At 47.4% G+C, this 14063-nt stretch overlaps 1 protein-coding gene across 1 annotated transcript in view; it reads right to left on the reverse strand.

The window, feature by feature from the left end:
- The window catches only part of LOC124975789 (phosphatidylinositol 3,4,5-trisphosphate-dependent Rac exchanger 1 protein-like), a gene marked incomplete at both ends in the record, with an annotated part of 58479 nt that overhangs the window by 27857 nt on the left and 16559 nt on the right, over positions 1–14063 (reverse strand). The window contains 6 exon segments of the mRNA XM_047538328.1: positions 578–706; positions 2688–2817; positions 9273–9285; positions 11147–11348; positions 11871–12115; positions 12714–12935. Of these exon segments, the coding sequence (XP_047394284.1) occupies positions 578–706; positions 2688–2817; positions 9273–9285; positions 11147–11348; positions 11871–12115; positions 12714–12935 (941 nt within the window).

The following is a 14063-nucleotide window of genomic DNA, read 5'->3' on the forward strand; positions in this document are numbered from 1 at the left end:
CATGAGGACCAAGGTGGTGACATCAGAGGTGTGGCACAGACACCAGACTGGGGGAACTGGACTGCACCCTTCCCCACCCAACAAGGGAGTCGCCACTCATCTACTGCCCCACATGAGCACAGGGCAACCAGCCTCTACCACCTTGAGCAGCCAGGAGAAATCGAGCTTCCTGGGGAAACCTGAGTGGGCACCGGTGCTCCCTGTTCTGATTCTGCAGCATCAGATATGTTGTTGGCCCCACCTACCAGCTGGGACCTCAAGTCTAAACAAAAGGACTGAACCAAACCCCATTTGGAAGCTGTGAAGAACTGCTCAGCCTCTGCAGCCTTGACTCATGAGAAAGTCTCAGCATGACCAGCAACTGGCATCAGCAGCCCCCTGGCAAAGGGCACACAGCCCAGGCCTGCCAGAACAGCTCACTCAGCTGAGAAAGCATACCTACTCTTCTGGCCCTTCCCTGAGCATGCAGGGGAAGGGGCATGGAGATGGACCCCTGAAAGACCCAGGCAGGACCCCACTGCATTCAAAGCCCAGACAAAGGCCACAACCCCCACCATGACACTCCCTGCCTGCTGACCTTCCACATATCTCTGGCTGTTAACCACCAGGGTCTTGATGGAACTCGGGAGGTTCCAGGGATCCTCCTGGATGCTGATCTGGATCAAACTCTGTCCACAGGCCATACACTCATCTTTCTGTTTGAACTCTAGGGAAGAAAAGTAACATGAGAGCCAGGGAAGGGACAGAGGTTGCTTTGGAGAACAGTGGCACAAAGGCCCATGCCCCGTCACCAGATTCCAAAGTTCATAACCCTGGATCCAGGGAGTTAGCAGGACTCTGAGATATAATCCAGGCCTCAGAGGATAAATATATGGTAAGTGTGCTATGATTTCAATGTGCCATTCCCATTGTAGATATCACTAATCAATCTTAGTACCCTTTCTGCAGGTCAGAGGCCATGATCCACACCTACAGCCAATCCAGTGTAGACAGCACAAATCAATTTTGACTGTCTTTGCTCCCAGATCTGGACATTGTAGTCACAGAAGACTTCTCAGGTACTAGGTCCTCAAACCATAACCATCTGAGTTGGCACAGAGTTGTGACCTTATTCTAACCCTTCCCTATACAGAGGAGGAAGCCCAGACACAGTGACTTCCCTAAAGTCATACAGGGTAGTGGGAGAATTGGGAATTGAATGTGGCCTTAACAGGGCCAAAGGCCAAGCAGACACAGGCCACTGTTCTCTTGGCCTCTTCCTCGGTTTCGGAGGTATGTGTAGTTTGGGACACTCCCTGCTTTTCTTCCTGAGGTTCACCCCTGGACAGGGGTTCTGACATAGCAGAGGACCAGCTGAGCAGGAACCGACTCCTGCCTGGAGGTAGCTGCTCTCTGCATTCCCATCTCCTGCACACCACTGGGAGCCTATGAGGCCAGCAGTGCCCATTCTTCTCAGGATCACCAGCACTCAGCACCAGGCCTGGCACAAGCTGACTCCAGGGAACTATTTAGTGACTGCAGAGCTGCATGGATGGACTGGCAGCTGGGGGACAGAAGGCTGGACTGAAGTTGGGCAGGAGGGTGAGTGAGGAAAGGTGGGAGGACATAGAAATTTCATTTCTCATCTCAATCATTGTAAGAAGAAAGTCTCAGCTTGGTGCTGGTATGGTCTTAGCTGTCAGCTCAAAGAGCCCTCTTCTGAGGAGGCCCCAGGCAGGTAACGGTACCCAACTGCAGTGCAATGATGGTGTTGCTGTTTCCTTTAAGTTCTTTTTTATGGTTGTCATTAATTTATGGCCTACTACACTGGTTCTGAGGTGTCAATATTCCCACTCCACAAATGAGACCGCTTTGAACAAAGACCTGGATCACAAATCCAATGGGTCACTGGCCCCTGTTCCAGTAAAGCCCATTGCCACTGAACCTCCCTGGGGATGGACTTCAGTGGTCTGATCTGTCACAAGACATTAAAATCCAGTGACATATTCTGTCTCCCTTATCTTCCTTTTCTTCTACTAAAGTGATGTGTGATAAAGTTAAATTTTATGCAGATTTCCTCTGGTGGGACCCAGCAGTGACAGTGGGAGGAACTTGCCACCTGGCCCACCCTGGGCCTTTTAATCATGGACTGTGAGGATGCCTGACCTATTTACTCAGAAAGCACATTTTTAAGCCTGAGTGAATGAGACTAAAATCAAAAAACAGATCAGGCTTTTAGTAAATGCTGCAAGCACAGCGTGCCCTCCTTTGTATCATTTGTCTGTCTGCCCACCCACTGGCCTGCTTCCATACATAAGCCCATGGCCTCCAGGTACCATTGGTGGACACACTTGGGGGTGTGAGGGTTCAGGGCCAAGGGGACTTGGTCTTGGAACCTTTATGTGCTTCCTGGAACTCTGGTCGGCATGTGCATCATTTCTGTGGGTCCCCTCCATTCCCAGGGTCTGAGGGACCTCACAGCACCTGCCATGTCCATACCCTGCATGACCATGCACCATCATGCATGATCACCTGAGGGTCTCTAACTTCTCTGTGTCTGGGACCTTCGTTTCACTCACTAAGTGTCCCAGCACCCAGAGCATGCCAGGTGCTTGATTAAGTACCTGCTGAATGAGCAGACAAAAGGAGACTCTGTGTGACTCAAAGGAACACAATGCAAATATGGATGTAGGCTCAGAAATACCCACTAAGCCAATGGACAGGGACCCTCCCTGTCCTGGGTGGCCATTCATCAGACCCCATCTTGTCACTGCCCAGGTAGGAGCTGTTGCTTCTCACTCTGGTGTAGGACATGAAGAAGTCCCATTTGCTGCTGCACTTGCTGCATGGGGTGAGAGACGGCCAAGTCACCCTCTGCTCCCACCCCTGGTCCCAGACACAGAACCCCTTCCAGGGTGTGGTCAAAACCCTGACTCATGGGTATGACCACCCAGGGGTCCTTCCTATCTGAGGGCAGGGAGGCACTTCAAGGCTGGCATGGAAATGCAGAAAAAGGAGGGATAAGCTGCTTCCATTCACCTGTCACCACTACCCAGGTCCCACACTCAACTGTCGCTATACCCAGGTCCCACAGTCACCTGTCACCACTGCCCAGGGTCCCACATTCACCTGTCACAACTGCCCAGGTCCCACACTTGGCTGTCACCACTGCCCAGGTCCCACACTCATCTGTCACCACTGTCCAGGGTCCCACACTCACCTCTCACCACTGCCCAGGGTCCCACATTTGCCTGTCACTACTGCCCAGGGTCCCACATTTACCTGTCACCATATCGAGGTCCCACATTTGCCTGTCACCACTCCTCAGGCCCTACACTCATCTGTTACCACTGTCCAGAGTCCCACACTCACCTGTCATCACTACCCAGGTCCCACACTCAACTGTCACCATGCCCAGGTCCCACACTCACCTGTTACCACTGCCCAGGGTCCCACATTCGCCTGTCACCACATCCAGGTCCCACACTTGCCTATCACCACTGCCCAGGTCTCACACTTGGCTGTCACCACTGCCCAGATCTCACACTCATCTGTCACCACTGTCCAGGGTCCCACACTCACCTCTCACCACTGCTGAGGGTCCCACACTTGTCACCACTGCCCAAGGTCCCACATTCACCTGTCACCATATCAAGGTCCCACACTTGCCTGTCACCACTGCCCAGGTCCTACACTCATCTGTCACCACTGTCCAGGGTCCTGTCACCACTGCCTAGGGTCCCACACTCGCCTGTCACCACTGACCAGGGTCCTCAGTGCTCCCTAAGTGCCTGGTTCTCCTCAGGGGACAATGCTGCCCTGGGCATGATCTTCCCACCCACCTAACCAAGGAGCTCTAGAATCAAAAGTCACTGTCCCGACTCCGGCGGTGGGCCCCGCCCACACAGCCAGCTTCTCCAGGTTCTCGGAACGGAACTGGCCCGCTAGTGAGAGCCTGTCTGAACAGAGCAGGCTCCTTGTCCCGGAGCCGCTGCAGTGCAGTGTACTCCTGCAAAGAACCAGCGGAGAGCCTCGATCTGCAATCAGCCTCAGGGATAAGGGCAGGGCAGCCGGAGACCTCTTCAGGCGGCTCTGCCCACTCCGGCTGCGGGCTCTCTTCACGGGGCGATCCAAGATGGCGGCCTAGAGGGAGACTGCACCTCCAGTCGCTCCACAACCCAGGAGTTAAGAAGGGGAGGCATTGAGAGACTCGGACTGAAGCGGAGCCACGGGTGAGTCTGCCCACTGGGTAAAGCTCGGCCCGGGTGGCAGGCCCAGATAGAGGTGGCTTATCGGAGCCGGGCAGGGCAGCTAGAGTCATCCACAGGCAGTCCTGCGCACGCCGGCGGTGGGCCCCGCCCACACAGCCAGCTTCTCCAAGTTCTCGGAACGGAACTGGCCCGCTAGTGAGAGCCTGTCTGAACAGAGCAGGCTCCGAGTCCCGGAGCCGCTGCAGTGCAGTGTACTCCTGCAAAGAACCAGTGGAGAGCCTCGATCTGCAATCAGCCTCAGGGATAAGGGCAGGGCAGCCGGAGACCTCTTCAGGCGGCTCTGCCCACTCCGGCTGCAGGCTCTCTTCACGGGGCGATCCAAGATGGCGGCCTAGAGGGAGATTGCACCCCCGGTCGCTCCACAACCCAGGAGTTAAGAAGGGGAGGCATTGAGAGACTCGGACTGAAATAGAGCCACGGGTGAGTCTGCCCACTGGGTAAAGCTCGGCCCGGGTGGCAGGCCCAGATAGAGGTGGCTTAGCGGAGCCGGGCAGGGCAGCTTGAGTCTTCCCAAGGTAGTCTTCCACACTCCGGCAGTGGGCTCTTCCCACACAGCCAGCTGCACGGTGCAGGCCCACAGTGAGAGCATTTCCGCACAGAGCCAGTTCCAAAACGTGGAACCAGTAGGGGGCTAGGGGCAGTATTCTTCGAATGAGCTGCTTTATCAGATTCCTCCAAGACATCAGGCTACTGAAGGCTGGGAGGTGATACACTGGAAATCTACTGGGACACTATAAGCCAATAGTATAAAACTGCAATATCTCAGGGTCCCACTGACAACTGACCATTATGAGAAAACAAGGGAAGAAAATGTCCCAAACAAACCTAGATACTACATCAATAAAACCAATGACAGCACAGCAGAAGAAATGTCAGAAAGGGAGTTCAGAATGTACGTAATTAAAACGATCAGGGAAGCTAATGAGGAGATGAAAGAGCAAATGCAGGCATTGAAGGAGGAGATGAAAGAGCAAATGCAGGCATTAAATGATCGCACCAATCAACAGTTAAAAGACCAAATACGGGAAGCAAGAGATCATTTCAATAAAGAGTTAGAGATACTGAAAAAAAAAACAAACTGAAATCCTTGAAATGAAGGAAACAATAAACCAAGTTAAAAACTCCATAGAAAGCATAACCAATAGGATAGAACACCTAGAAGACAGAACCTCAGACATTGAAGACAAAATATTTAACCTTGAAAACAAAGTTGAACAAACAGAGAAGATGGTAAGAAATCATGAACAGAATCTCCAAGAACTATGGGATATCATGAAAAGGCCAAATTTGAGAATTATTGGGATTGAGGAAGGCTTAGAGAAACAAACCAAAGGAATGAACAATCTATTCAATGAAATAATAACAGAAAATTTCCCAAATCTGAAGAACGAAATGGAAAACCAAGTACAAGAGGCTTATAGAACTCCAAACATACAAAATTACAACAGACCCACACCAAGGCACATTATTATGAAAATACCTAACATACATAATAAAGACAGAATTTTAAAGGCCGCGAGAGAAAAGAATCAAATTACATTCAGAGGGAAACCAATACGGATGTCAGCAGATTTTTCAATCCAGACCCTAAAAGCTAGAAGGGCCTGGAACAACATATACCAAGCCCTGAAAGAAAATGGATGCCAACCAAGAATCTTATACCCAGCAAAACTTACCTTCAAATTTGACGATGAAATAAGATCCTTCCATGATAAACAAAAGCTAAAGGAATTTACAAAAAGAAAGCCAGCATTACAGAACATTCTCAGCAAAATATTCCATGAGGAAGAGATGAAAAACAACGATGCAAATCAGAAACAGGAGGCGCTAGCCTAAAGGAATAGCCAAATAAAGGAGAAACCAAATCATGTCAAAAACAAATATGAGTCAATTGACTGGGAATACAAATCATATCACAATAATAACCCTGAATGTTAATGGCCTGAATTCATCAATCAAAAGACACAGACTGGCAGATTGGATTAAAAAGAAAAATCCAACAATATGCTGCCTGCAAGAGACTCATCTCATAGAAAGAGACACCCATAGACTAAAGGGGAAAGGATGGGGACAAACATACCATGCACACGGACACAGCAAAAAAGCTGGAGTATCCATCCTCATCTCAGATAATGTGGACTTCAAACCAAAACTAGTCAGAAGGGATAAAGAAGGACATTACATGCTGCTTAAGGGAAGCATAAATCAGCAAGACATAACAATCATAAATATCTATGCCCCGAACATTGGCTCATCCACGTACGTCAAACGAATCCTTCTCAATTCCAGAAATCAAATAGACCACAACACAATAATACTAGGCGATTTTAACACACCTCTCTCACCAATGGATAGATCGTCCAAACAAAAATTGAATAAAGAAACTATAGATCTCAACAACACAATCAGCAATTTAGACTTAACGGACATATATAGAATATACCATCCAACAAAGAATGAATACACTTTCTTCTCAGCAGCACATGGATCCTTCTCTAAAATAGACCATATTTTATGCCACAAAGCTACTGTTAGTAAATACAAGAAGATAGAGATACTACCTTGTACTCTATCAGATCATAATGGATCGAAATTAGAAATAAATGACAGAATAAAAAACAGAAACTTCTCCAATACCTGGAGACTAAATAATACACTATTATATGATGAATGGATAACAGAAGACATCAGGAGGGAAATAAAAATATTCTTAGAAGTAAACGAGAACAAAGACACATCATATCAAAATCTCTGGGACACTATGAAAGCAGTACTTAGAGGAAGATTTATTTCATGGGGTGCATTCAAAAAAAGAAGTAGAAATCAACAAATAAACGACTTAACACTACAGCTCAAAGCACTAGAAAAAGAAGAGCAGACCAATACCAAAAGTAGTAGAAGACAGGAAATAGTTAAAATCAGAGCCGAAATCAACGAAATCGAAACAAAAGAAACAATCGGAAAAATTAATAAAATAAATAGTTGGTTCTTTGAAAAAATAAATAAAATTGATAAACCCTTAGCCACACTAACAAAGAGAAAGAGGGAGAAAACTCAAATTACTAAAATTCGGAATGAACAAGGAAACATCACAACAGACACGAGTGAAATACAAAACATAATTAGAAGCTATTTTGAAAATCTATACTCCAACAAAACAGAAAACCTTGAAGACATCAACAAATTTCTAGAGACATATGAACTACCTAAACTGAACGAGGAGGACATACACAACTTAAATAAACCAATTTCAAGCAATGAAATAGAAGAGGTCATCAAAAGCCTACCAACAAAGAAAAGTCCAGGACCAGATGGGTTCTCAGCCGAGTTCTACAAAACCTTTAAAGAAGAGCTCATTCCAATACTCCTCAAACTATTCCATGAAATAGAAGAGGACGGAACCCTACCAAACTCGTTCTATGAAGCCAATATCACCCTGATACCTAAACCAGACAGAGACACATCAAGGAAAGAAAATTTCAGACCAATATCCTTAATGAACATCGATGCAAAAATTCTCAACAAAATTTTAGCAAATCGCATACAAATATATATTAAAAAGATAGTGCACCACGATCAAGTAGGTTTTATCCCAGGGATGCAAGGTTGGTTCAACATTCGGAAATCAATAAATGTCATTCACCATATCAACAGACTTAAAGTTAAGAATCACATGATTATTTCAATAGATGCAGAAAAAGCATTTGATAAAATACAGCATCCCTTCATGCTCAAAACACTAGAAAAAATTGGGGTAATGGGAACATTCCTAAACATTATAAAGGCCATCTACGCTAAGCCCATGGCTAATATCATTCTAAATGGTGAAAAACTGAAAGCGTTCCCCCTAAAAACTGGAACAAGGCAGGGATGCCCTCTTTCACCGCTTCTATTCAACATCGTCCTTGAGACTCTAGTCAGAGCAATCAGACAAACCAAAGAAATTAAAGGGATACGAATAGGAAAAGAAGAACTCAAACTATCCCTGTTCGCTGATGACATGATTATATATTTAGAGGAACCTGGAAATTCCACCAGAAAACTTTTAGAACTCATAAGTGAATTCAGTAAAGTAGCAGGTTACAAGATCAATGCTCATAAATCCAATGCATTTTTATACATAAGTGATGAATCTTCAGAAAGAGGAATTAGGAAAACTACCCCATTCACAATAGCATCGAAAAAAATAAAATACTTGGGAATCAATCTCACAAAAGAGGTGAAAGACCTCTACAATGAGAACTACAGAATACTAAAGAAAGAAATTCAAGAAAACCTTAGAAGATGGAAAGATCTCCCATGTTCCTGGATAGGCAGAATTAATATCGTCAAAATGGCTATACTACCTAAAGTTCTATACAGATTCAATGCAATTCCAATTAAAATCCCAATGATGTACCTCGCAGAAATAGAGCAAGCAATTATGAAATTCATCTGGAAGAATAAAAAACCTAGAATAGCTAAAGCAATCCTCAGTAGCAAGAGCGAAGCAGGGGGTATTGCAATACCAGATCTTCAACTCTACTACAAAGCAATAGTAACAAAAACGGCATGGTATTGGTACCAAAATAGACAGGTAGATCAATGGTACAGAATAGAGGACATGGACACAAACCCAAATAAATACAATTTTCTCATACTAGACAAAGGTTCCAACAATATGCAATGGAGAAAAGATAGCCTCTTCAACAAATGGTGCTGGGAAAACTGGAAAACTATATGCAATAGAATGAAACTAAACCCCTATCTCTCACCCTACACAAAACTCAACTCAAAATGGATCAAGGACCTCGGAATCAGACCAGAGACCCTGCATCTTATAGAAGAAAAAGTAGGTCCAAATCTTCAACTTGTTGGCTCAGGATCAGATTTCCTTAACAGGACTCCCATAGCACAAGAAATAAAAGCAAGAATAAACAACTGGGATAGATTCAAACTAAAAAGCTTTCTCTCAGCAAAGGAAACTATCAGAAATGTGAAGAGAGAGCCTACAGAGTGGGAGAATATCTTTGCCAACCATACCTCAGATAGAGCGCTAATTTCCAGAATCTATAAAGAACTCAAAAACTCTACACGAAGAATACAAATAATCCAATCAACAAATGGGCTAAGGAAATGAACAGACACTTCACAGAAGAAGATATACAAGTAATCACCAGATATATGAAAAAATGTTCAACATCCCTAGTAATAAGGGAAATGCAAATCAAAACTACCCTAAGATTTCATCTCACCCCAATTAGAATGGCGATTATCAAGAATACAAGCAACAATAGGTGTTGGCGAGGATGTGGTGAAAAAGGAACACTCATACATTGCTGGTGGGGTTGCAAATTAGTGCAACCACTCTGGAAAGCAGTGTGGAGATTCCTCAGAAAGCTTGGAATGGAAACACCATTTGACCCAGCTATCCCACTCCTTGGCCTATACCCAAAGGACTTAAAATCAGCATATTACAGAGATACAGCCACATCAATGTTCATTGCTGCTCAATTCACCATAGCCAGATTGTGGAACCAACCTAGATGCCCTTCAGTTGATGAATGGATAAAGAAACTGTGGCATATTTATACAATGGAATATTACTCCGCAATGAAGAATGATAAAATTATGGCATTTGTAGGCAAATGGTCGAAATTGGAGAATATCATGCTAAGTGAGATAAGCCAATCTCAAAAAACTAAAGGACGAATGATCTCGCTGATAAGCGGATGAGGACATATAATGAGGGGTGGGACGGGCTAGCATTAGGTTTAGGGTTAGGTTTAGAGTTAGGCCAAGGAGAGCAGTAAGAATGAAGAAAAGAAGGACTGTGTAGAGGGAAAAGAGGGGTGGGAGGGGTGGGAGGGGTGGGGGGGAGGGGGAAAATATAATAAACATCATTACCCTATGTAAACGTAAAAAAAAATAAATAAATAAATAAAAAAAAGTCACTGTCCCACAATTGCATCCCACCACTGGTTGTCAATTAAAGGAAAAGCCCAAGGACTCAGAGATGTAAGAAGGAAAACCCAGAGACAGAAAAACCCTGGCCCTGGAAGCTCCCAGGACCTGGGTGCAGAGGCAGCCAGGATGCCCCATCTACAGACCCCAGGGAGTTGGGCACCAGGACTGGGCAGGGCCCTCAGGACAGCAAGCATGTTCACTGGCCACATTTCCCTGTGGCTCCAGGTGCGCCCATGGCCTGAGCTTCCTAAGACACCCCCTAGCAGCAGGTGGAGGTGGTTCAACTCTGGCTGGGCTGAGATGAGGAGGTATACACACCCAGTGTGGGGTGAGGACGGGACCCAGCTCTAGTCCACTTAGCCCACTAGCCAATGTCCCATTGATCTTGTTACAATTACTCTTACCAACAGCAATACAGCTCATGGCTCCTCAGGAGAAAAAGAAAACCACCTTATTCCTTGGATCAAGTAAAAATAAATAGAGTTTGCTGCAAAAACCATGGTATTTTTTGCACTGCTAGGGATTGAACCCAGGGCTGCTCAACCACTGAGCTACACCCCAGTCCCTTCTGTCCATCTTTTCATCTGTCCATATATCTGTCTACTGATTTTGAGATAGGGCCTCACTAAGCTGGCCAGGCTGGTCTTGAACTTGGGATTCCCCTGCCTCAGCCTCCCCAGCTCTGGGATCACAGGCGTGCCTCCCTGTACCTGTCAAAAACCACAATTTTATGGGAGTCTGAAAGTATAACATGCAGTTCATCAGACCCCTTCTCTGACACTCCATCAGCATGTACAGCTGCACAGGCAGCATCTGCCAGGCCAAGCTGGAAGCAACAGCCTGGAAAGGAAGCTGGGGGCCCTATGGGGTGTGCCTTGGCTTCCCCAGGGGTCAGATGCTCAAATGTTCTGCTGACTGTCCCATCCAGCCCCAGGTCATGGTGGCCACACCCATGGTAGCTCATGGTGTTATGGCCTGAGTCCTCCTGGTTTTCCTCAGACACCTTGAAGCACACTTTCTTGATGCCCCTGTGGTCAGTCCTGTCCATCTCACTGTTCACACTAACCATCAGGGAGGAAGAGGCCTACTCAGCCAGGAGTGGGTGACAGGCCCCATTGGGAGTGGGCTCCATAATGGTGGACAGCAGCCTGCAGGGCAAGGGCTCAAAGTGAAGAATCAGGCCATGGCTTCACAGGTCTTTGACCTTCAATCCTGCACAGGGGGAGCTGTGTCCCTCCACTGAAAGGCCCACTGCAACTCTACATATGCCCAGCTGGGTGCCTGCTGCAGCCAAGTCACAAAGGCCTGTGGCTCTGCTGCCAGCAGACCCCAGGTGGTCCTTTGACGTGGTTGGGGTGCTATGTGTGTCCTGTAGTATCACAGCAAGGTGGCCTCAGGTCCAGCGGCCCAACTTCTTGCAATGTTTAATTCCTGAGCCTTTTGCCAGGCAGCCTCAGCCACCCTGAGGATTTTGCAGCCTTCACTGCTCATTGGAGGGTGACCTACCCCTAGGGGCACCTGGCCAAGTCTGCAGATGGTTTGGGTGTCACGGTGGATGGAGGCCCGGGCACCTGTGCGTGCAGGTCAGGGCCACTGCTGGCAGCCAGTGTGATGGGACAACTTCCCTCCAAAGCACCCATGCAAAGGCATGCAGCCCGGGCCAGGCTCAACTGATAATCTGGGTGACAAAGTGCTTCATCTCCTTGAGGGCCACATCCAGCTTGGTGAAGAGCTGCAGGTCCTCCTGTTTCAGCAGGAAGCTCAGACCCTGATCCTCCTGGCAGATGGATGCACAGGCTGGCCCAGAGCTGTCACTGAGAGTCTGCCCTTGGGGGTCCCCATCCACCACAGGCAAGCACTTCCAGGATGGGGCAGCCATGGTGGTGATGCAGTGCTAGGTGTAGGACATGAGGTTCAGGTGGCCAGCGGGTGGAGAGCAGTCCTGTGAGGCAGGGTTAGGGCCTCCCAGGACCCAGGAAAGGAACTTCCTGAACAAGACTTGGGTATTTTTGTGGTACCAGAGATGGAACTGAAGACCTCACGCATGCCAGGCAAGAGCTCCACCACTAGTTCTACCTCAGCCTTTTATTTTCTAATGTTGGGACAGAGTCTCACTAAGTTGCCAAGGCTGTCTTGGTGGTCATTCTGTCTCAGTTTCCCCATTAGCTGGAGTTGTAAGCATGTGCCACAGGGCCTGACCTCCCCTTTTGGAACTCAATCCACTAAGTTACCCCAAGAAGAGAGTTTCAGTTTGATACTGATACACCTTTAACCAGTGACTTTTCCTGCCTGGAAATGCAGACATGGTGGCTGGTACCCCAGCAGCCACACTCTACCATGAGGTGCCCTGAAAGTCAGAGGCCCCATCTAGAGATGGGGTCCAGAAAGAGAGTAGGGCCTGGACCCTGATGCCTATGCAGACACATTATGTTCCTGGACTATTGGCCCTCAGACACTGTTCTGGGAGGGTACTGTAGTATGTGTGGAAGCACCATCTCTAAAAGACACAGGTGAGTACCTTGCTTGGGGTCAAGGCCAATGAAGGAGGGTGTGTGCCTGAACTGGATGCTGAAGGACCTGCCCATGGAGGGGGTCATCTTGGGGTTGGACACCTCCATGAGGTTGACATGGCAGTTGGTGGACCAGAAGTTCAGGCTGCACAGCACATGGGGCTCCAGGGCAGCCTGCTTGAAGGCGGGGCTGACCCGGCTCTTCAACTGGGTTGCAAACTGAGAATAGGGCATGGGCTATGAGCTGGGGTGGGGTCTGGAACACCTCACAGACACACTCCATCCTGGCTGCAGCCAGATACCCCGAATCAGATGTTCAGGAGCTCGCTATCTCTCCTGGGTCACAGGAAGGCCCTGGGGATGCTGGGAGTGAAGACCTCCCTACTTAGATGCACCCATTTCTTGAGGTCAGCTGCTGCCCCTCAGCTGCACATGGGCTACACCAGAGCTATCCCAAGGGAACCTTCTCTCATGACCCCAGTGCCCCAGGTTCAGGCAGGGCTGCCTTCCCACCTAGCAGAGACCGGATGAGGCCAGGCAATGGGCCAGGGCCAAGCCAGCAAGAGCTCCCTTTGAGTCAATTTCTGAAGGGATGCTGCAGCTACTGCAAGCCACCATCTCATTGCCCAAGAAATAAGCCAACGTGGGGAACAAAGCTGAGGGAGGGAGAGCAGCCGTACTCTTGCATTAGTGTAATGTCTGATTTTTTTTTAATTTATTTATTTATTTTTTTAATTGTATACAAATGGGATACATGTTGTTTCTCTATTTGTACATAGAGTCAGGGCATACCATTTGTGTAATCGTACGTTTACATAGGGCAATGATGTTTATTTTTTTTCCCTTCCCCCCCACCCCTCCCACCCCTCTTTTCCCTCTATACAGTCCTTCTTTCCTTCATTCTTACCGCTCTCCTTATCCCTAACCCTAAACCTAACCCTAAACCTAATGCTAACCCCTCCCACCCCCCATTATATGTCCTCATCCGCTTATCAGCGAGATCATTCGTCCTTTAGTTTTTTGAGATTGGCTTATCTCACTTCGCATGATATTCTCCAATTTCGTCCATTTGCGTACAAATGCCATAATTTTATCATTCTTCATTTCGGAGTAATATTCCATTGTATAAATATGCCACAGTTTCTGTATCCATTCATCAACTGAAGGGCATCTAGGTTGGTTCCACAATCTGGCTATGGTGAATTGAGCAGCAATGAACATTGATGTGGCTGTATCTCTATAGCATGCTGATTTTAAGTCCTTTGGGTATAGGCCAAGGAGTGGGATAGCTGGGTCAAATGGTGTTTCCATTCCAAGCTTTCTGAGGAATCTCCACACTGCTTTCCAGAGTGGCTGC

This window comes from Sciurus carolinensis, unplaced genomic scaffold (genome assembly GCF_902686445.1).
Source record: "Sciurus carolinensis unplaced genomic scaffold, mSciCar1.2, whole genome shotgun sequence".
Taxonomy (NCBI): domain Eukaryota; kingdom Metazoa; phylum Chordata; class Mammalia; order Rodentia; family Sciuridae; genus Sciurus; species Sciurus carolinensis.